The sequence below is a fragment of the Hydra vulgaris genome, chromosome 03, assembly GCF_038396675.1.
Source record: "Hydra vulgaris chromosome 03, alternate assembly HydraT2T_AEP".
In the NCBI taxonomy this organism is placed as follows: Eukaryota; Metazoa; Cnidaria; class Hydrozoa; order Anthoathecata; family Hydridae; genus Hydra; species Hydra vulgaris.
The window spans coordinates 62723375-62746547 of record NC_088922.1 but is presented as its reverse complement, the minus strand read 5'-3'; the positions used below and the strand labels follow the sequence as shown (position 1 = coordinate 62746547).

The window sequence follows — 23173 nt, the reverse complement described above, 5'->3', positions numbered from 1 at the left end:
ATATTCGTTTGAAACACCTCGCGGATAATCAGTTTTGCAAATCATCCATGCAGCTGTGATGCAGTGGTTAGAGTTGTGGCTTCAGAACTGGAGGTTCGTGGTTTGATAATGACTCTAGCCATATATGCACCATTTGTAAAGTTAGAGGCGTGAAATGGTTAAATGCTATTTCACGGTGCTCTATGAAGCCCCGTTAGGAAATCTTGGAGCACCTAAATAACTGATAATAGTTTTTAAGAAAATTACAATTAACAGATGTTGCATTTCCCGCGTTATTATCTCCTTTTCAAAGTTTTGTAAAATGCGATCAAAGTTTTGAATACACAAATGAATGTATATTAAGACCTTTGTAAGTGACTTATCTCTTATGGTTTAAGTCTTTGCAGTAATTAAAAAATTAAAACTAATAAAAGTTTTTGAAGTTTTTTATACCCCTGATAAAATAAAGTTATAATTTTTTTCAATTATTTTATTGAATTTCCAATCTATTCATTTTTGCTATTGTTTTACACAATATCAAAACCAATTAATAAAGTTATGTATTGTTTTTCGTATTTTTTCAACATACCGAGAGCATGGAACTTATTGAGAATATTAACAGTAACGATATGCTTTAATAAAAGCAATAATTTTAGCATAAAATCTATTCGTTTTTTTGTATTATATTTTGTAACATTGTTGTTAGCTACGAGTTTTAAACTAATGTATTATATTAACTAAAATTTTAAATATTTAAAAAATTTTGCCAAATATAATAAATTGTTGCGTCTGTTTTTTGCGTCTAACTAATTAAAAACATGCGCGACTAACGAAGCGCGTAATTTGTAGATTATGCAGAGCAGGTGATCACTGAGATATCAACATGGCCGATCATAACAAGGAAGAAAAACTAAATGGCAAAAATTTGAAATCTAATGTTTACCAGACTCACAGACCTTCAAAAGTGGGTTTGTCAAAATCAAATGGAAAGGAGGTGTCACGTGAGAGTCCTGATAAGGATTTAGTAAATAGCGGAAAAAATATTCAGAAAATGAACTCCGAAGAAAAAGAGCGACCGACTATCAACAAACCAAAAAGAGATTTAAATCTTAATAAAAGTCACGACAACAATTTTTATTGGAATAATGAAAAAAATGTCGAGTTTACGGATGGAGCTTTAGATACAAAAACAGATAATTTAGAATCTTATAATAATAGCAATAATAAAACTCATTTGTCTAATGATTTTAAACTTAAAAATACAGAAAATTCTGTACATCCAGAACATTCTGTACCATTTCAAAGTAGAATTGGAGAAAAAACTTTTTATAATACTGCAGAAATGAAGTCAAATGAACCAAACAAAGAAGAAAAAAATTTAAATAATTCGTATGGCTTGAAAGATACAACTCACAATTACCCTAAACAAAGCGGTACAGAACACTATTCTACATACCCAGGTGGTACATATCACCATAAAAAAAGAAGATCATCGCCGACAGAGACACCTACAGCCGGAGACGAAAGAAATGATAAACCAAAGCCAGTTTTTAATTCAGATGTTTCAATTAATAATAAATCTACGTCATTACCGTCTGACAATACTTCAAAACAAGCTCAAAATTGGTCAGAAAATCAACGAAAAAAGGAAACCTCAAACATTGACGAAACAGGCGAAAAAGCGCGTCTTGTAGCAGTACGAAAATTAGACACCCCTGAACTTAAACGAAAAAACGAAACAATGGAAGGAGACTCAGAAAGCTCTTCAACAATATCTGAAGGTCAAGATTCTAAAACTGATGTTTTTCTTCCCAAACGATACATTTTAGCAATTATGATGTTCATGGGATTTATGAATATGTATGCCATACGAGTAAATCTTAACGTTGCTATTGGGGCTATGACAAATAATCATACAATATCGCAAGGTGGTTTTGCTGTTACTATGGTAATTAAGCTTTTAATGCTTATTGTAAACAATTGTATTTTGAATATATACATATTTCTTTATTTAGAAATATTTTTTTAGCCTCCTGAGTTTAACTGGTCGTCAAGGTTACAAGGTAAATTAAAATTGAATATTGCAATTTTAGTTTTATTAATTAAAATAACCAGTAGTTTTATGAAGTTTTATCTTAAAAATAAATAGTATAAATATATGAAATAGGTGTTATACTTGGATCTTTTTACTATGGATACATGTTTTTGCAAATTCCTGGTGGATGGTTCGCAATGCGTTTTGGAGGAACCAAAATATTTGGTGGGGCAATCTTCCTTGCATCTCTTTTGACTTTGTTAACTCCAGTTGCAACAAGATATAGCGTTTGGGCATTAGTTGTTCTACGTATTTTAGAAGGACTTGTTTTGGTAAGTTAACGCAACCTTAAAAATTTGATGGTTGTTATGTCTTATCTTTTGTGCTGTTTTTAAAAAGACGCATTTTTTTCCTAGACATTGTCGCAATCGTTAATATAACTAAACATAGGTATTAACATTTTTCACAAAGGCAAAGACTTTATTTGTTTTGGGGTATTAAATTTTTAAAATTTACAAATTCGCTAGGAAATTTATAAGTTTATAAATACGCTAGGAAATTTATAAATTTATTAATACGCTAGGAAATAAATTTACTTATCACTAGTACTCTAAATTTCAACATTTTTGCTGACGACACTTCAGTACTTTATACCCACTTTAAAATTACGACATTTTTTGTCACTATGAACAGAGAATTTGACATGAACGGTTTAAAGTTAACAAACTCTTCGTTAATTTAACTAATTGCAAATACACAATTTTTTTAAAACCTTTTATATTAGACACCTTGCCCTCAAAGTTTCCGTATATTTTGATATGAAAAAATTTCGATTTAAAAGTTAGAAAGAACACACACTAAAAAATATATATATAAATTTCTTATTTAGGGAAGGGTATATGATATTGCGAGTTTTGATATCTTGAAAAATATCGGGTCTTCAAAATTTTACTTCATGCAAAACCGTGCTCTTTGTTTTCATGGGGCAAATTAACTTAATATCGTTTGCAAAAAAGTTATAAAAAACAAAACAAAACAAATACTAACTCCATTATAAAAGTAATAACACTATAATAGTGTTATTACTTTCATAACGCACTTATAACTTTCGATTCATTTTAATATATTCTTTGTTCAATTTAAACTTGATAAAGGTATAATAAATAAAAAATGATCAAATAAGAAAGAAAATGATTAGAAAATGTTTTATTTAGTTTAACCCATTTTTTTCTGTTAGTCTTTTCTTGCCACGTTTAACGTGTTTTTTGTATTCTAACCCCCTCATGTAAGGTATTAAAAATTTTGGCTATTTTCCCTTTCTTTTATTGTCTTCACTTCAATAGTTGGAATCTGCTGTATATTAGTATAAGAAAGCTGACGAGAGTTTGAAATTGACAGCAAAACATTTTTTTCATCAATTGAACTAGCAATATTTATTTCATAAAACTGGTAATGGATGTTTGAACATTCGAATTTTGGTTTGGCCGAATTAAAGAATAAACTGGAAGTGATTGTGCAGGATTTACATCAGCTATTTCATAAAGTATTAAGTTTGTATTACTATTTTTTAAACATGGGTTCTCAAATTAATCTGACTTGAGGAAGGATTTTTCAATTAAAAGGGTTGAAGCCGTAAATCAAAATCCAGAAATAGCATTTTCTATTGTTGCTGCTTTCATATAAGCTTACCAAAACAGTCCTTAAAGTTTATCAACTGTAATTTTTCTTCCTTGGTGCATTCTCATCCATGCTGTGCATACTGAGTTATAAGCACTCTTCAGAGACTTGAAAAAATTTTGATCAAGTGGTTGGAGCTTATGGAATGTATGTGGTGGAAGTGATAAAATATGAAATCCATTATTGTTAGCGTATATGAGAAGATCAAGATTTTTGGTCAGTGATTTGTGACCATTAAAAAATTAAAAAATACTTATTAACTGTGTTAAAGTATCATAAAGTGTCTTATAAAATCCATAAAAAGATTGGTCTCTACTTAAACACTTTTAGAACAGCGTTCAACTGTTCTTGGTCGTGCATCATTAATCAATAAATCTATTGTCTGTTTTCTTTTATAAATAGTCATAGGATATATTTTCATTTCTGTTCTTTTATTTATTCAAAATAAGTTTTACAATATAAGAATAAATAAAATACATATGGTCAGAATTACAAATTTTGTTAACGTTACAATAACAACGTGGATACTCGCAGAAGATCATAAGATCTTGTCATCGAGAACCGCCTAAACAGATCTTAAATAAAATATATTCCTTTAATAATTCATATATAAATATTCACACATAAATACAAACATAATTATTTACTCATATTTAAACACACACACACACACACATATATATATATATATATATATATATATATATATATATATATATATATATATATATATATATATATATATATATATATATATATATATATATATATATATATATATATATATATATATATGTATATATGTATATGTACGTATAAAAGATTTCGTATATATAAACAACGATAAAAGATTTCTTAAGAGTATTAATAAAAAACAAAACAAACTTAGAAAAATATAAGAATGTTTTCAATTGAGAAAAGAATTTTTTTCAACTTTCTTTTAAATAAGATAAAGTTCCATTTTGGAGAAAAATCAAAAAGTTTTAATACTAGTTTGTTCCATAAAAATGCTCCTCTAAATGAAATAAAAAATTTAACAAAATTAGTTTCGAAAACTGGTTGAAAAACAAAATCTTCATTACGCAAATGGTATTTATTTTTAACTTTTACAAAATATAAATTGTGAAAAGAAATTTTCCTGTTGGTGATAAAGTGGTTCTAATTTAGTTTTGCTTTCACTGTCCCAAGCCGCATAAGCATAGTTTAGATTGCAATGAATAAAAGAGTGGTAAAGCTGTAAAGTTTGTTTATTTAGCATGCTTCTTTTTTGGAATAGTATTCCTATACTTTTGGAAATTTTAGAGGATAAATTTTAAAAAGTGTTTTTTCCATGTCAGAATTTTATCAATAAAAGCCCATAAAAATTCGAAGCCGTTACTTTTTTAATTTGCATGTCATCTATAAAAGAGCAGGCAATTCACTTGGTAGAAGAAGTTTTTTGTAGCATGGATGAAAAAGAGACCATTTTGTTTTTTCAATGTTAAGAGAAAGCTTATTTAATTTAAACCATTCAGAAGTTTTAATTAATTCTTTATTCATACTTTGAAATAGTGTCGTCATGTTACTATAAGATAAAAAAAAAATTTGCGTCGTCAGCAAACATAATTGTCATTAAATTAGATGCTTCATAAAGATCGTTTATGTAAACGAGAAATAGTAGAGGTCCTAAAACAGATTCTTGAGGAACTCCGCATGTAACATCTAACAATTTTGATTTCGATAATACGTCATAGTGAACAAATTGCTTCCTATTGCTTAAATAACTTTTTAAAAGCTTCAAAACATTGCCATAGATTCCATAATACTTAAGTTTTTAAATAGAACTTTATGATCTATCTTATCAAAGGTTTTAGACAAGTCAATAAAAATGCCTAAAGTAAATTTGAAATTTTCAAATGATTCAGTAATATATTGTGTTATTTGGAGTATAGCGTTTTCAGTAGGGCGATTTTTTTCAATCCATGATTTTTGTATAGGATATTATACAAATAAATAAAAAGATATTAGACGAAAAAAAAAATGTAAAGCTTTTAATTTATTCCTTTTATGAGCAATCACTTTTAAATGCTTGTGAACGCATTTTAGTCCAGATTCATCAAAGTTGTAGATGCAATTTTCTTCAAACTGGTTTTCATCAATAAGCTTTTTCAGATTATTAAAGTATTTTTGAACAGCTGCTTTATTTAAACCAAAAACTCGAATTATAGAGATTGTCTCAGGTTTTTCGATAGAGAAAAAAGGTTGCCGTTTCTAAAATCAAGCTATAAAATCTCGATAGTATACTGAGCTAAACCTTTTTCTTGGGCATCAGAAAACACTTTTCTATAAAAACCAAGCGATTTTACGTGAGGTTTATCAACATGTATTGTTTTTATTAAATTATTAACTCTTCTATTTAGAGAATCTTTTTAACCAAATATTCATTACCAGCTAAAGGCAATGTCATTACTTTATATTTGACAGCTTGGATAGCTAACTTCATATTGTTTTAATCCCGATTTCCACGATTTGACTTTCGTATGTAATTTCCATCTATCATAAAAACCATAAAATGTTTACAAAAGATCGTGTGTTAAAAATATATTATATTTACCTTACAACTTAAAATAAGTTATTTTTTCATTAAATAATAAAGAAATCTTTTTTTTTAAAATAATCAGGACGACATTGGTACTAGAAAGTGTTTATCAAGACTATGATTAGTAAATGATCGGGGCCCCTGCTCCGGCTAAAAATGAGACTTTTTTTAAACCTAGGCCCCGGCTAAACTATAAGATTTATCAGGGGTTGATAGCCGGGGCTACAAAAAAATGTTACATTTACTATTTATTAAATACTGGCTTATATTTATATATTTTCAAACTCTAACTTACTTCCAACAAGATTGCAATCAACCACTATTAATTTATGAGTTACTTTAAAATAAAGAATAAGTTAGAAATACGAAAATGGTTAACTGAAGACTTAAAAGGTTTTAGGTTGTATATAAAAGGAAAAAACTAAGATAGCTAATAGTTATAAGGTTTTTCGATGTGCAAGAAAAAAAACTGAATTAATAAAAGTTTTTATTGCATGAATGGACAGATACAGTAAAAGGATGCAACTTGTTGAATAAGAAACAAGCAAAAATGAGTTTTGGTTTATCGTAATAGAGATGATAGCTTGTTTGAGCATTGACCATGATTGTATTTGTAGAAAAAGGAAAGAAATGCAACCTTACAACAATGGTAGAGTGGCTCAGGCTTGGCAGATAAAGCAGGTCTAATTTATTTTTATTTTGTTTTTTTTAACTTAATTCACCTCCCCAAGACTAAAATCGCCACTACAGATGAGGAGGTTACTTAATTGTGGTTATAACCCTCTCTCAACTATATAACTCCGAATCACGAACCTTGACAACCAAGGTTGCTGCGTAGAGTAACAAGTTGAGCGCAATACCACCAGGGACGTGGTGGGGATAGAACTTGGTACATCTCGCATATGACGCGAGTGCTCTACAACTATACCACGACCGCATTACATTTACAATGTGCTTTAGACTTTGTCTGAGAGTAAGAGGGTTGTTATTCATCAATATAGGAATACCAACATTATTGCAATATTTTTTTGCAGTAAATAAATGAGTTTTGTTGTCTAACAAAAATTGCAGATTTTAAGTCCAATACTTAAATCCATAAGCCACTGTAAGCCTTAGGTTGTTACAGAAGAGAGATCAGATTAAAAATCAGCTGCTTGATCTAAGCATTCAAAAAGTGAAGATTTTTTGTCAAGAAAAGATTATAAAGTTGAGTTGTTAACAAATAGAGCCACTTTTGATGTTAAATTTTCATGAATATTGATATTGTAGGTTAGAAACAATACAGGAGCAAAGATTTAAGGGTATAAGAAACTGTTAACAGAGTGAACACTAATCGTAGGATAGTTGGAGAGGTCAAAGTGTTTTCTAGAGTTATGAAAAATTTGAACCACTTATTTAGCACTTTTTAAAAATTAAATATTATTAAATATTATATAATTTTTAGAATTAAATGTAAGACTTACTTTAGTTAATGACATTGTTGAAGACTAACCAAAAGTCTCTAGAACATAACATCTGATACAAGATACAAGATTTAGTAAACTGAGAGTAACAGAGCTTAACATCAGACGGGACCTTTTACATTGGCTTCTTGGAATAATAAAAGGATATTTTTTCTTAAGAGAGATGTTCTTGTAAAACAGATGAAATAAATGATTAATAAAGCAACTGTTCAAGATGATAAAAAAAAATTGAAGTAGAAGGAGGTTTGACTAGAAGAGTAGAAATAAAAGCTTCCAAACTTTTAGTCCAGAAGGAATAAAAGCTTCTGAGATGCGCTTTATGCATACATATTATGGAAATAAACATATATGTTTGCTATTTATTTAGATACTTGCGTAAAATGTCATATTTATACAAACTTTAGTATGTATATGGTGTAGTATTGGCCGAAAGAGAAAATGATGATGATGATGATGATGATGATGATGATGATGATGATGATGATGATGATGATGATGATGATGATGATGATGATGATGATGATGATGATGATGATGATGATGATGATGATGATGATGATGATGATGATGATGATGATGATGATGATGATGATGATGATGATGATGATGATGATGATGATGATGATGATGATGATGATGATGATGATGATGATGATGATGATGATGATGATGACGATGATGATTCATTTTTAAAAAAAAGATTTTCTACTTTAAAATTTCTTGTCTACTTGATGGCAAACTTTTATCTTAAAATTTATGATATATTGTGTTTATATTAGCAGGAAACAAAAAAATGTAGAAACAAATTAACAAAAGTGTAAAATTTCTAACTTAAAATTATTATATATTATTTGCATATACTTTTACTGGATTGTAATTTTTACTATTGTTATTATATATACATATATATATATATATAATATATATATATATATATATATATATATATATATATATATATATATAATCCAACCCCATTGATCTAAATAAATCAGAGGGGCTAGATGATTCTAGGCATTTAGATACTATGGTCGTATCTTAACTTAAAAGTATATATATTTTAAAGTTTTTATTATGAATATGAAAAAAATTATATATATTAAAAAAAATTAATTTATCTTTAAATTTTATTTAGTTTAATATATTTTATATTTTATAGGCTTATCTTTTATATAACATACTTTTTAGGCTTTTTAACAATGATTTAGCCATGTGCATAATTTCTTGAGTTTTTAAGGTTTTGATAAATAAAAAGTATCGTAATGATTTTTTTAAAGAAACTTACAAAGGCTAGCAAATATAATTTTTATTTAAATAGTATATATTATTTAACAAATTTTTATAATGTTAAGGTTAACTTTTAAGGGTGTTATGCTACCATGTAACCATCAAATATGGAGTTTATGGGCGCCACTTCAAGAAAGGTCTACTCTTGTAACAATAGCGGTTGCCGGAATGAATGTTGGAACAGTAGTAACAATGCCTTTGACAGGGCTTTTAACTAAATATGGCTTTGATGGAGGTTGGGCATCAGTATTTTATTGTTTCGGTAAACAATTCGTTAACGTAATCTTGAACATACTTGGATCAGTTATTATCTGCAAGTAAACTTCCTTTTAATTTTTTAATGTTTTTAAATATATTTAGGATTATTTGGAATTGCTTGGTTCTTGTTATGGTTACTTGTTGTTCATGCTACACCAAACTCACATCCAACTATAACAAAAGATGAACGAAACTACATTAATAAAAACGTCATTCATAGAAGGGTAAGTTTTAAATCCATAAAAATCTATACTTTTCTCTATAAAATTAAGTATGTTTTATATTTTGTGCCAACTTATATTTATAATTTATGTAATTATTTATATTTTTACTTGAATTTGGTTTTGATTTAAATTAAACTAGTACATACATACTTAGACATAATTGGAACCAAAATTCGGACCCAACTTCACGGGAAACTGTGTATTTGTTCTAGGGTCAAGATGAGATTAAGATTTTTTTGTTTGGGTATTCAATATAAATTCCAGGCATTTTGTGATATATGGTCACTTTTTAAAATATTGATGAATCCGTGCATAATATCGTTATGTTATTGCCAAAGTTTTCTTAACTGTTACACTTTGGAGCATTATACTTTTAAAAATAATTGAATTAGCTTTTTAAACAGTTAAAAATACATTTTATATTAAAATATTTTATTTGCTCGCGCCAATAAAAAAATTGTTGACAATCAGGTTTTAGCAACATCTGATTTTAAGACATGAAACTTGACAATGTTATGTTTAGTTTGGGTTACCAGGTGTTTCGTTTTAAGCCGAACAATTCGGTATTTCATCAGCCTGTCCGGCAACAAGTAAAAAAAAAGACCGGACTTGTGTATGTCTGCTTTTCTTCAGATTTTCTGAATTTCTAATTCAGAAAATTTAAGGAAAAGCAGACATTCACTAATTGAATTGCGTTTGTTATACTATTTATGTATAATTTTAAAAAAAAGGAACAAGTTCTCAAATAAATAAAAAGTTTGGTAGATTTGTTTAGTTTGTAATTATATTATTATGTAATAAATTTTGGAAAAATAAAAATCTTACTCCTCTTATATTAAAAGCACAAAAAATTTATTTAGCATTTGTTTTTGTTTGTTGTAGATAATTAAAATTTCAAATGAGTGAGAACGACAAAAATACAGTAAAACATCATTTTTATTAATGTATATCAACCTTGCATTTATGAGAAAAAACTTAGCCATTCATTTAGTATAAAATTTAACGAAAGTAGTATTGCTGGTTTGACTTGACTTATTTTAAAAAATGGCTTTTTTTCAACATATTTACGTAATGATAACTAAACTCAATGAGTCTCGGTTGTAAAACAAAACCATCAACACTGAAGAAGGCTTTTTTTTTTTTTGGATCAAGTTTTTTGAAAAATGGTGCTCCTTCAGATAATTACAACAAAATAATAAATTGGGTTCATATGAATTTGTTTTCTTATCTCTTCTAGGGCCATTATCTTTCTTAAAAATTGCAATTGTTTTTTAAGAAGGTATTTCCTCAAACTCTCTTTAATATTCTATAGTATTTTATATCAATTTTTGTTTCAAATGCAAATGTCGCGAGAATTTCCAGCGTAATAAAAAAAAAATTAACAGATAAAAACAAGTTATTATATGCCGAACCTCTAAGAAGTAAACTCTTCACGTTTTTTAATACATTTAGTTCTTACACAAAATTCAAAGATCTTATTGTAAAAAACAGATAAAAGCTATTATTAAATAAAATGCAAGTAAAAGTCTGTAATAATAGTGATATTAGAGTAGTAATATAATATTCGTACAAAATTTTTGCTATATTTTTATTGGAAGCATCGCAGAATAATCGAATTACACTTGAAAAACAACGACATTTTATTCAATGAGTAAACGATTGAGATAGTAAGCGAGTGAGTGGCATATATTTGTGCATAAAATATTAAAAACTTTTATGCGTGTTTTAAATATTTTTTTTAGAATTCTTTTGAAACTTAAATCTCATTAAAAAATTTACAAAATGCAAATTAAATATTGTACCACAATAGTAAGTTTTATTCATTTCTAAATAAGAAGCTTCATTTGGCATGACCATGAAGTGAACACATGGACAAAGCTGTAAAATATGGAGAAGAAGCACGAAGTCAAAGAAACTCAAATTTGCCAAATGCAGAAAAAATGTTACATTTGTTTCAAGTTAAAATAATTACAATCATGTAAAACTGACATGAGCAACGATTTATACCAAGAATCCAAAAACATGAATTTTAAGCATAAAAAATTCTATTTTGATTTGCTTTACAAAATTCTATGCAAAAGTCTTGTTTTATTTTATTGGCAACTATAGATTCTTTTGAAGTAAAGCCATAAAATAGAATTTATATCATTGGCTAAAGATCTATTATTGAGACATTTTCCTCAAATGAACGAAGAAAATTCAAAGTTAAAATTCTTGTGTTAAAAATTTTGATATCAAAAGACAGCTAGTAAATCTTTACAAGTTACTAAGCTAAAACAAAAACTAATTATATATTGATTAAGATAACCCATACAGAATCCCATAAACATTTTTCCGCCGTTGATTCAACATAAAAAACGTTCTTCTAATTTAGAGACTATTTTAATGTTTAAAAGTTATCCGACCAAATTCAGTTGAAAGCTAAATAGCTTATAGTGCGTGTGGATATCTAGTAAACAGACATAGGAGAAGTTTAAATAATAACACTTGTGATGCCTTATGCTTCTTATGCTATTATAAAAATATTTTTTATAATAACATAAGAAGCATAAGGTTTTTAATAACGATTTGTATCCTGATCCTATCATATTTTGTCAGATAAGGTATGCTCTAATACTGCTGGTCTAATTTATAAATCTTATTTATAAAATTTAACTTATACAATTTTTTTTTAATTTTCTACTGTTTTTATTGTTTAATTATAAATTTTTTTTATAGAGTATGAGAGTTCCATGGAAAGCTATGCTTACATCAAAACCAGTTTGGGCCGTTATAATTGGCAACGTTGCAAGCGATTGGGGATTATACACTATTCTTATATGCCTTCCATTATTTCTTATGGATATAATGAGATTTAACGTGCAAACGGTACTTTAAATATTGTCCAGGTCTATTTTAATTGGTGTTAGTAGAGTTAGGGTGAAACGGTTTTAATAATATTATTTTAGTCCGTACTGAACGGTGTTTATTGGATAGGCTATTGTGTTAAAAACAATGTTTCATGTTTATTAGAGACCGGCAATTTTTAAATAATCTTTAAAACCTAATTCCATTTAAAAAAATGTGTGTTTATATTTTTTAAGATGGGCTTTGTTGCTTCACTTCCATTCCTTTTAAAAGCAATTGTTGGTCCTCTTGGTGGAGTGGTAGCAGATGTATTGCGTTATAAATGCATGAGTACAAGAGCTGTTCGACAATTATTTTACGCTATAGGTTGCTATAATATTAATACATTTAAAATAGTTCTACTTATATCTTAAAAGTTTGTTTTAAATTATTTTATTTTTTTTAATTACAGGGGCAATGTCTGCAGCTGTAATGATAGTAATTGCAGGATACACGGATTCGCCAATGTTTGCAGTTTTGAGTATGTGCGTTGGGGTTGCTATGTCTGGTCTATTGCACAGCGGATATGAAGTTAATGTTCTTGATATTGCTCCTTCATTGGCAGGAATTGTTATGGGTATTACAAACACTGCTGGAACAACAACAGGGTTTTTAAGTCCTCTTCTTGTTGGTTTTTTGACTGAAGATAAGGTTAGTTAAGATGTTTCTATCAGTGTTTGTCTAAAATAAAATTGTGTGAGTTAGTGGCAAAACATTATTCATAGATAGGTAGCAATTTATGAATTTTATTTTAAAAACTTTGAAAGCGGGATACTTACGCTACTTGATTTTTCTCGTACCCAGGGCCACAACCCCTCTTACCCCAGATACCTATGTTAATTATAAAATGTTTATTGTTTTGAAATGAATTACATAAATTAAATAATAACTCAAATTAATTTTAGTTACGTTCGCAATGGCAACTGGTGTTTTGGATAACATTCTTGATATATCTTGGTGGCACAATACTTTTTTGCTTATTATGCTCTGGTGAAGCTCAGCATTGGGCCTTAGAAGAAAATGATGAAGATGAAAATGAAAGTCACGATCGGAGTAAACCTTAAATTAAAAACGAATTATTAAAGTTGACCAAAGTTTTATACGTGCATTGAGTTACAAATAAAGTTCAAAGTAAATTAAATACCAAAGGGAAAATATGTAACCGAAAGTTAAGCATGTTTATGATGTTGCTGATAGGTCAATCAATTAATATGAAAGCACTCTGCCTGTGATTAAAAAAAAACTTTAAAATTGTTTTCAAGGCAAGTAACAAACAATTTAACAAATAAAATACAAAAACTATTGCATTTCGTACTGAACTAACAGATTTACGAGCTGATAAATACGTGGTGTTTTACAAGATTTTTTTATGTGTATATATATATACATGTATACGTATGAAAAGTTTGGTAAATTTCCCTTTCATCTGCTGATAAAAATCATTTATTGATACAAGCTTTACTAATAAAAGAACATGTGAAAAGATAAAACCAAGCAAAATACTAGAGTTTACTAATCTTACTAATGTTTTGTAAATATGTATCAAGTAAAAGTTATAAGTAAAAATAAACGAAATGACAAAGTTTGAAGTTATGCAAATTTTATTTTTTAAAGTTTATGTTTTACTGAAGTAACTGATAGTAACAATAGAAACGAATAAAATAAAACACGGTCACGCCAACATGACCCCCCCCCCCCTCGCTTAACTCCCAACTTTTTTTCCTAAGGACATTTTTTTATATATAAAATTTTCTTTTTTTAAATTGTAAATAAAACACGTTATGTCATTTACAGAGTAACCCGGGGCGTTGTGACTCACTTTGGAAAGATGATGTAATATATTTTGATATTAAAGTATTCTAATACTATTACCTTTTTTTAGTTGTTGGAGGTTGAAATTTTATCAAAAGTAAATATTTTATTATCAATTTAATAAAAACATTCAATGTTTCAGTTTATATGATATGCTGATATGCTAATGTACAAATAATATTTTTTGTTTTTTTGCTTGAGTTTTATTATTAATTTTTATCTATTTCAATAACCAGATAAAAATTGTAACCCAGTTTTTTCATTATTGCATTCAGAGTTAGATTTTTGAAATATCTTTTTGTAATATTAAAAGATCTTTAATTAAATTTATTTGAATGCGTTAGTTTCTTTAAAACGTTTGGTTGGTGGAACGGTCGAAACGTTGATTGGTGGGTGGTTGAAGCCAACACGATTAAACTTTAAGTTATTATTGGATTAACTGTTGGTAAAGGTGTTTTAAGGTTTCGGATAATATCTAAGTAATTGACTATTTTTATTTGCTTTTTTTAAAAGGTTATGAACTATTTAATTTAAAAATACGGAAACTGTGTTTTTAACTTTCTCCGTCGGTACATTTTGTTTGTGCAACCGTGGCGCAATGGCAAAGAAAAGTAAGGAAATTCCTCGTTAAATGTTTTTTTGTATAGCTCTGTAACAAGACCAAGAAGAAACTAGGTTTTTTTTGAGCGCCCTAAAAAACCAGAAAAAAATAATCTTAAAAATTTTTTGACAATATCAAATAAGTTAAACATGCCTCAAATGAAGTTGACTTGCGAATTTCTTTTATCACGAATTTCTTGGTTGTCAAATCGAGACAACGCACATTAAATGTGAAATTTATTATATTCATTAAAATTTTTAAACTTCATTCCCCGTCTGCCATCCACAGGTCCTGGTCTGACAACCTTAGGTCCCCGTCTGACACCCATAGATTTTCCAGTCTTACCGTAGTAGTTAACTAAGATATGGTGTGTATCGCAGACACCAGTTGGAGTTAAAAGACCTTTATAAAATAAAGTTTTTTTTACATCACTTTCTTGCTATTTATTGATATTATTAAGAATATCTTGGCATGGGTGTTGCAAAAGCACATCATTTGAAGGGTGTTACTAATATCGCAGCAATTTTTTGCTAATTTGGAAGTTTTCTGATTAAGTTGTAGAATGTCACACGCACCCTAATTGACTTCTTATTTAATGAAAACTAAAAAACTAGTTACACATTTTTAATAAAATAACTTCACGCAATAGCAATCACAAAATGTTATAACCATAAAAAACGCAGCGATATAAAAAATTTATGCAAAAAATGCTATGAAGTTTATTCTTTGATGATATTAAAGTTTTTAATTAGAAATTTCTTTTCATGGCTATAGATTAAATGTAAAATATTTTTTATCGAGTAAGTAACTTGCATTATTAATGCGGCGCAAACTGTTTTTTAGGTTTATATATATATATATATATATATTTTTTTTTTTTTTTTCTGTTTAATGAGGTTAGTCAAAAACTTGAGAGTCTAAACTTTCCTTTCAAACTCCCTGATCTGTATATTGAAAAAACTAAATTTAAACCTACTCAACCCACGTTTTGTGCATAATTTTTACATTTTAACCAGTCTAAACAGACATGATAAATATTACAAAAGGGTGGTTACAAAAACAGCATTTATCAAAATTGTCTACTAAAAGTGTTTTGTATAATAAAATAAAATTGAGTTAGAAAAAATTTTGAACGAAATTTTTTTTAAGGGGTGCCTCAAGACCGTTGATTATTTAAATTTAAACCTGCAATATCGGTTTATATATATATATATATATATATATATATATATATATATATATATATATATATATATATATATATATATATATATATATATATATATATATATATATATATATATATATATATATATATATATATATATATATGTATATATATATGAAGACCACACTGTAAAAACGATCAAGCTACATTTTTATTGTTTTGAGTAAATTAGATTTTAAACTTCATAACACCATAGCTTACTTATTTGTTAAGCTTTTTTAATTTTCTCTTAATTATTATTTACTTGAGCAAGGTCTTTAATAAAAACAAAAGTTTTACTGTCAACATTACTTAACAATGATGTTGTTATTATTGTTTGACGCATACCTTTTTGGTGCTTGAGCGTTTTTCTGTTTTACACTCTTTTTTTTTCAAAAAATGTTTGTATAAAAGTAAATTACAATTTTAAATGGTTCGGTATGGAGTTTATGTATCGTTTTGTCTAGAAGAAAAACCAATCCAATAAATTAAGGAAAACTTAAACTTTATTATCTAGAAATAAGATGTGTTTTATTAATGGTGATCAGGACTAGTTAAAAGATAAAAGGTGATTATTTTTAATCATCAGTGTCCGAGCTACTTCCTTCAGAACCGTCGGTGATGTCTGTGGCTGAGGTTTTTTTTGTTTTTTTTTTACATGTTTATTTTACAACTACAAAGTAATTACAAGTAACCAATCACTGATTGGCAGTAAAGATATACAAATTTAAATCAGAAATATAAAGTTCGAAATATACGAAGTAAATAAAAATATAGTTGATTACAATTCCGAGACGTGAATAAAATATATACCAATTACAACAATATAATAACGTGTCCGTAAAAATAATCCGAGAAATATATCTCTATATTACTCCAGTTAAAATAAAAAATGCAATAAATAAAAATAAATCTACTGATTTTTCGGAGGAGAGTTTAGATGTTTCACTATAAGTTTATTTAACACATTTCAAAATAATGTTATTGTATAAATATGATAAAAATACAATTTATGTAATATTCATAAAAAGAATTACTTATTTGTAGTCATAGGAAACTCGCAGAAAACTTAAGTCAGTCGTTTCATCGAGTACCTTTTTCTTAGATATGGTAGGCAACATATATACCACGTAGGCAACTGATTTTTTATGTGTAATACACATAAAAAATCAGTGGCCTACGTGGTATATATGTATGTGTTACATATATATCTTGTTATTAATATTATTTTTTTTATCGATTTGTATTAAAAGTTAAGTTACATTTATTTATTTATTCAAATTTAAACAAATTCCTTACAGTTGTTTAATTTGATTATTGTAGTTTTTAGCTTTTTTTTCAGAGAGTGTTCGTTGTTTAAGTTTAATAAAGATTTGTTTCTGGAAACTAATTTGTTAAATAAATAGGGACCACGATATATAATTGAGAATTTTGAGAGTCTTGTTGTTTCAAAAGGTATCTTAAAGTTGCTTGTTGCTCTTGTATTGTATTTATTTATATTATTTTTAAAAAAGTCTGCTGTAAAATGTTCTGGAACCAGACTTAGTATATATTTCTACATGAAAAGTATATTTTGAAAAATATTTATTTGAAATATATTTAGTGCGTTCATTTGTTCCAGTAGGGATTGAGCATGAACATTTTGACGTAAGTAAAGTGGTTCTAGTTTAGATTTGTGGGTACTTCCCTATGCTATATTGGCATAGATGAGATAGCTATGTCTGAATGAAAAGTAGATAGTTTTAGACTTTTTTGTGACAAAAATGGTCATGCCTTGTAAAGTAAACCTATGTTCTTTGATATTTTTGTATTTATGTAGTTTATGTGGGGTTTCCAGGAAATGTGTTCACTAATTAGAACTCCTAAAAACTTTGTATTCAGAGCTCTTTTGATGGTTATATTTTCTATATTAATTGGATGTAGGCTCAGGGGTATTTTTTTAATTTGTTGAATAGAATGAAATAGTATATACTTAGTTTTTTCTATATTGAGTGACAGTTTATTTGATTGAAATTTAAAGAGCAGTGTGAGCCTGATAAGTAACTTTTAAATGTATTATTTGGACAATGAGTTTTTGATGCAAGATCAGCACCAATGTTGGCAAAGTATTTGTTAAATTCATTGGAAATATCTCGCTTGTTGTTTGATTCACTTTCATTAATTATTACTCTAGAAGGCATTTTGTTAATATTAAATTTACTTTTACCAATTATTTCCTTCATAATGTCCCATGTCTTTTTTAAGCCGTCATTAAATTTTTGTATTTGGTTAGAATAATATAAAATTTTGTGTTTTTTTTTAATTTTTTCAAATAGGCTTTTGTGTTGCTTGTAGAGGGATAGGTTCGCTTTGCTTGTATTTTTTATGTATTTTACGTATAGTTTTTGTTTTTGTTTTGTAGATTTTCTTATTTCTTTTGTTATCCATGGACAATTTAAATAATTTGCTTTTATTTTTTTTTTTTCTTGAATTGGATAACTTTTATTATATTGTAGGATAAATAAATTTATAAAGTTAATGTACGCAGAGTTTGTTTTTCCTTAGTCACATTCTTGGTAGACCTTTTACCAATTTGTTGCCGATAGCAAGTCCTTAAATTTTTGAGTAGACGTTTCATCGATAATTCTTTTATAAGATAAGATTTTTGAATTATTAATTTTTGTGGAATTTTGTGACAAAGAAAAGTATATTGAAAAGTGCTCTGAAATATCTGTTTTTATTATTCCTGATTTTAGAGAAGGATCTTGTATTGAGTTTGTTAAAATATTGTCAATAGCAGTAATAGATTTGGAAGTTACCCGGGTAGGTTTGTTGATAATGGAGAAGATATTAAGGTTGAAAGGTTGTCAAACAATGCATGATTTTCAGATTGACAAAAGTGCTTGAGAAACTGGAGATCTTTATACTTTTCTTGGCTGATTGTCAGATCAGTAGGGTAGAGCTGCATCAACGATGAAAGATTTCTAAGAATTGATCTATTCTTCTGGGGTTTTGCTAAAACTGGTTGCGAGAAAAACGAATAACATTGTATAGTGTTGGTTTAGTTCTAGCTTCTTCTAGGACTCAACACCAGTCTTCTGGCAACTCCACATCAGCCTTTTGGTTTATCAGGCCCATGTCTCCGTCACACTCCATGTAAGAGTGTCCTCTGATGGGGAAAGCCACCTTGACAGTCTTGAAGCGCTTGTAGGTGTGTGGAAGGTTGTGTGAAAGAAACGAATGATGGTGAAATTTTTGTTCTGTCCATCACATCCATCACAAAAAGCCTCCAGGTCAGTGACATTAGTCAAAAGATGATTAATAAAAAAATGATTCAGCATTAACGCAACGTCATCTGCACCCTTCTTTTCTTTGGTTCCGTCGTAGGTGTATATATATATACATCATTTGTGGACAGCACTTGAATGTTGAAAGATACAAAAAAAAGTTGGCGAAGGTAGTAGACATCATTACACGTCTTGTTTGGTATTGGTAGATTTTTTAATAATCAAATGGTACTGCCTCACCCGCTTCAGTTGCTTGAGCACGTCCAAGTGCCTCTGACTTTCTTGTGTAAAATGTATCAGCTTTGCGTTTGTGAAGATTATGTTGTTTGGTCAATTTTTCTTTTTCCACACGTAGGACATCTACGTCTTCTTCATTTGTTAAAATGCACTTTTCTACATGCTCTATTTTTAAAACTAACTCTTTACAAGTCGCACAAGTCTCTTTCCTTAGGTATCCAAACCCTATATTGAAGTCCTTAACGAACACTCCGCAATAAGTTTCGTAAGTTACATCTATGTCAGGATGTGTTTCTCGGAAGAGGGCGTGCATTTTGCTGACATTAAGCTCTGCTGAAAGATACAGCATTCTGGTTTAGACAAGAGAATGTCTTCCATGAAAGCTTGCTATGTGTGATAGCTGCTGTCACATGGTCAGGAAGCCTGTGTGGCCTATTCGTATGTTGTCCTCTGATATCTTAAGGAGGACACCCTATTGTAAAAAAAATCATTAGTAAGTGTGACTAATAGAGGCGGATTGGTTGGAGCATCAAGTTTTTTTTTTTCAAAAATCAAAATCTGAATTTTTTCTTTCGTTAACAAAAGAATTTCTTCCTCTGCCCTTTCCGTTTAATTAAGAATATTTACTTAAACTTACTCAACAAAAAAAAACATTATTAATCCACCTAGTGGTAGGTTTAGGTAGTGGTAGTGCTAGTATAAGCGATAAATTAGTGAATATCTTTCCATAAAGAGTCAACCGTTACGACTACAGTCAGTCTAAGTTAGTAATGCTACATTAAAATTATTATTGAAATAGAGCTGTTATTAGTATGGTTATTAGTTTATTAATTTAACTGTTATAAGTCGGCATTGCACTATCTGTATAGTATAGGTTGCTTGACAGTGTGAAAAAAGGGTGCGATACGCAAACATCAACTCGAAAAAAAGGTTGCACTGGATGTTTAGCAATAGTACAAAAAAAATACAGTTAACTGGTATTACTACAGTCTACAGCAAATCTAAGTAATAACAATCTATGATATTTCTGTATTACAAATTTATACGTGACTACATCTAGTAACATGAACTGATTGTGATTGCTCAATAATACTTTATTTTAAAGAATATACTTTAGATTAAAGAATCTAGCAGTACCAGATCTAGTTATGATTAACTTTGTAATACTGAAAAAGCTATATGTAAAGATACCTTTTCAACAATTTATAATTATGATAATATAATTTATTATGAAAATTATTGCAATTATACATTTTTAATTAGGCATACTTTGTGTAAAAATTATGTTTTGCTACTTACCTGTTGAGATGAAAGCTTTTTTGATAGTTTGTACTCTTCTGTTTGTAACGCCAAACAAGGCAATAAAGGCTTTGAAGCAGACTTTCTGTTTTACATAGGTTCCACCACGCAAGACTCGTACATGATAAGAATAGCTAAATTCATGGAACTGAGCTTCCCCTTCACGACGAGTCTGTCTTCTCTTCAACACTTTCTTCGTCGTAATAAGGGAAGATATGAATGAGTCTTAATTGTCTTTTGAAGAACAAGCATCGAATGCTTATCGAATGCTTATGCTTATTGAATGCAATAAGAGCTGCTCTGTCTTCTAGATTTATTTTTCGGAAGCACTCCAAAAATGTGCACTGGCAGTTATTGCCTATTGTGTGGTTTGAAAGATGAGCTTTTTTCGCCTTATCTTTTTTAGAACCAAATGATTTTCTTTTCTTCTACTACAAAGTTAAACTGCAGCGAATATCTAGCTTGATCGTTTTTTCCATTGCGGTCTTTATATATATATATATATATATATATATATATATATATATATATATATATATATATATATATATATATATATATATATATATATATATATATATATATTTATATATATATGTATATATATATATATATATATATATATATATATATATATATATAAATATATATATATATATATATATATATGTATATATATATATATATATATATATATATATATATATATATATATATATGTATGTATATATATGTATACATTATTAAACAACTTTAAAATGTTTTCTACAAAATAGAGTGCTCAATGAACAGAAAAATTATAAATTAGTAAATTAGTTACTGAAACACAGTAACTAATTTATCAGTTACTGTGTTTCAGTAAATTAGTTACTGAAACACAGTGTTAAATGAAAAAAAGTTTTGTTAAGTGATTTTCTACTAACTTATATACATATATATATATATATATATATATATATATATATATATATATATATATATATATATATATATGACCAAAAAAAATATTGTAGTAACAATCAATGAACTTTTTAAAACAGAATTAGAAAATGACATTTGTTTTGTTTTTAATTTCAAAAAAAATGTTCCGCATCAATGGCAATGAAAGTTCTAAAACCTGAGTACATTCGGCACAGTAAAAATGTATTAGTTAAAATAGGCTTCAGATTCAAATATTTAGCTGTTTTGCATTTCTGGTACGGTTCTTCTTTCTCCTCTTGTTCGGCACAAATATTTTTCCGTCGTACGTCTTAAACGGATCTTTAAATATTGCAGTGAATTACAATACACTTTCTTTTTCTTTTTTTTTAATTTATTTTAGGTGCCCCAAGAAGTCCTTACGGTTTTATCACAGTACACCGCAGAAGAGCATTTGAAAGGAAGTTTACGTCTTCTTCCTTACCGATGTTATAAAACTTTCCCAGAGGTGGCGTTGAACCACTCAGAAGTGTTACGCGCCAATTGCACTAACCACTGCGCCACGGCTGCACTTCATCGCTTCAGAGCAATTTAATTTGGAAATTTCATCCATGAGCTTCTGTTTAATCTCTTTATTGAACATATGATGTTTTGCAACATGACTGTTGCAAGATATCATATTGTGAATATATCAAGAATATTATAAAGATGCTATTAAGAATATTATCAGGAACGTATTTTATTCTAATAAAGATAATATTGTTTTATTTGCAGTAAACAAAGAGCTTGTGAAACTAAGCGAATACTTTATATCGAATAAATTGTCCATAAATACTGAAAAAACAAAAAATACTTTCTTCCATCGTCTTCATAAAAAATATGACTTTCCATTAAAAATTACTAATCTTTTTGTGAATAACTCTTATGTTAAGAGAGAGCATTCTTTGTTGTTCCTAGGTGAAGTTTTTGATGAAAGTGTTACGTTGAAGGAGTACATACGTATATTCCAAAAGAAATCAAAAAATATAGGCCTCCTATACAAAGCCAAACAGTTGCAAAACCAAACCTATTTGAAATTCATTTACTTTTCTTTTATTCGTTTCAATCTAGGGGAGAGTGTGTATGAAAGAGCCAGTTTTAAAATGGCGTGAAAAAAACTCAATTGTAATAACTTTATTTCTTTTTCTTTTTTTTTAATTCAATAATTACATTATTGAGTAATATTTTAAAACTAAAAAAAATCGGATAACAATGCTAATAATCTATCATACACCTGTTTTAAAAAAAGAAAGGAAACAGCTCTTTCATAACATTGCGTCAATGAAAGAGCCACCTCTGTGCCATGAAAAAACCGTAACTTTTTTTGAACGACTATCAGTCGTAACTTTTTTTTGAACATTATCAAGTCTTTTAAAAATATTAAACTGTTAAATAGACTTCTAAAAA

At 28.2% G+C, this 23173-nt stretch overlaps 1 protein-coding gene across 1 annotated transcript; it reads left to right on the top strand.

Moving 5' to 3' along the window:
- The first annotated feature begins 819 nt into the window (after positions 1–819).
- Positions 820–13980, top strand: LOC100201213 (sialin). Its single transcript, XM_065793946.1, has 9 exons — positions 820–1927; positions 2009–2042; positions 2147–2346; positions 9098–9281; positions 9380–9501; positions 12220–12369; positions 12585–12714; positions 12800–13038; positions 13293–13980. The coding sequence occupies exons 1-9, from the start codon at positions 863–865 to the stop codon at positions 13449–13451; spliced, it is 2283 nt and encodes a 760-aa protein (XP_065650018.1). The 5' UTR covers positions 820–862; the 3' UTR covers positions 13452–13980.
- The last annotated feature ends 9193 nt before the right edge of the window (positions 13981–23173 follow it).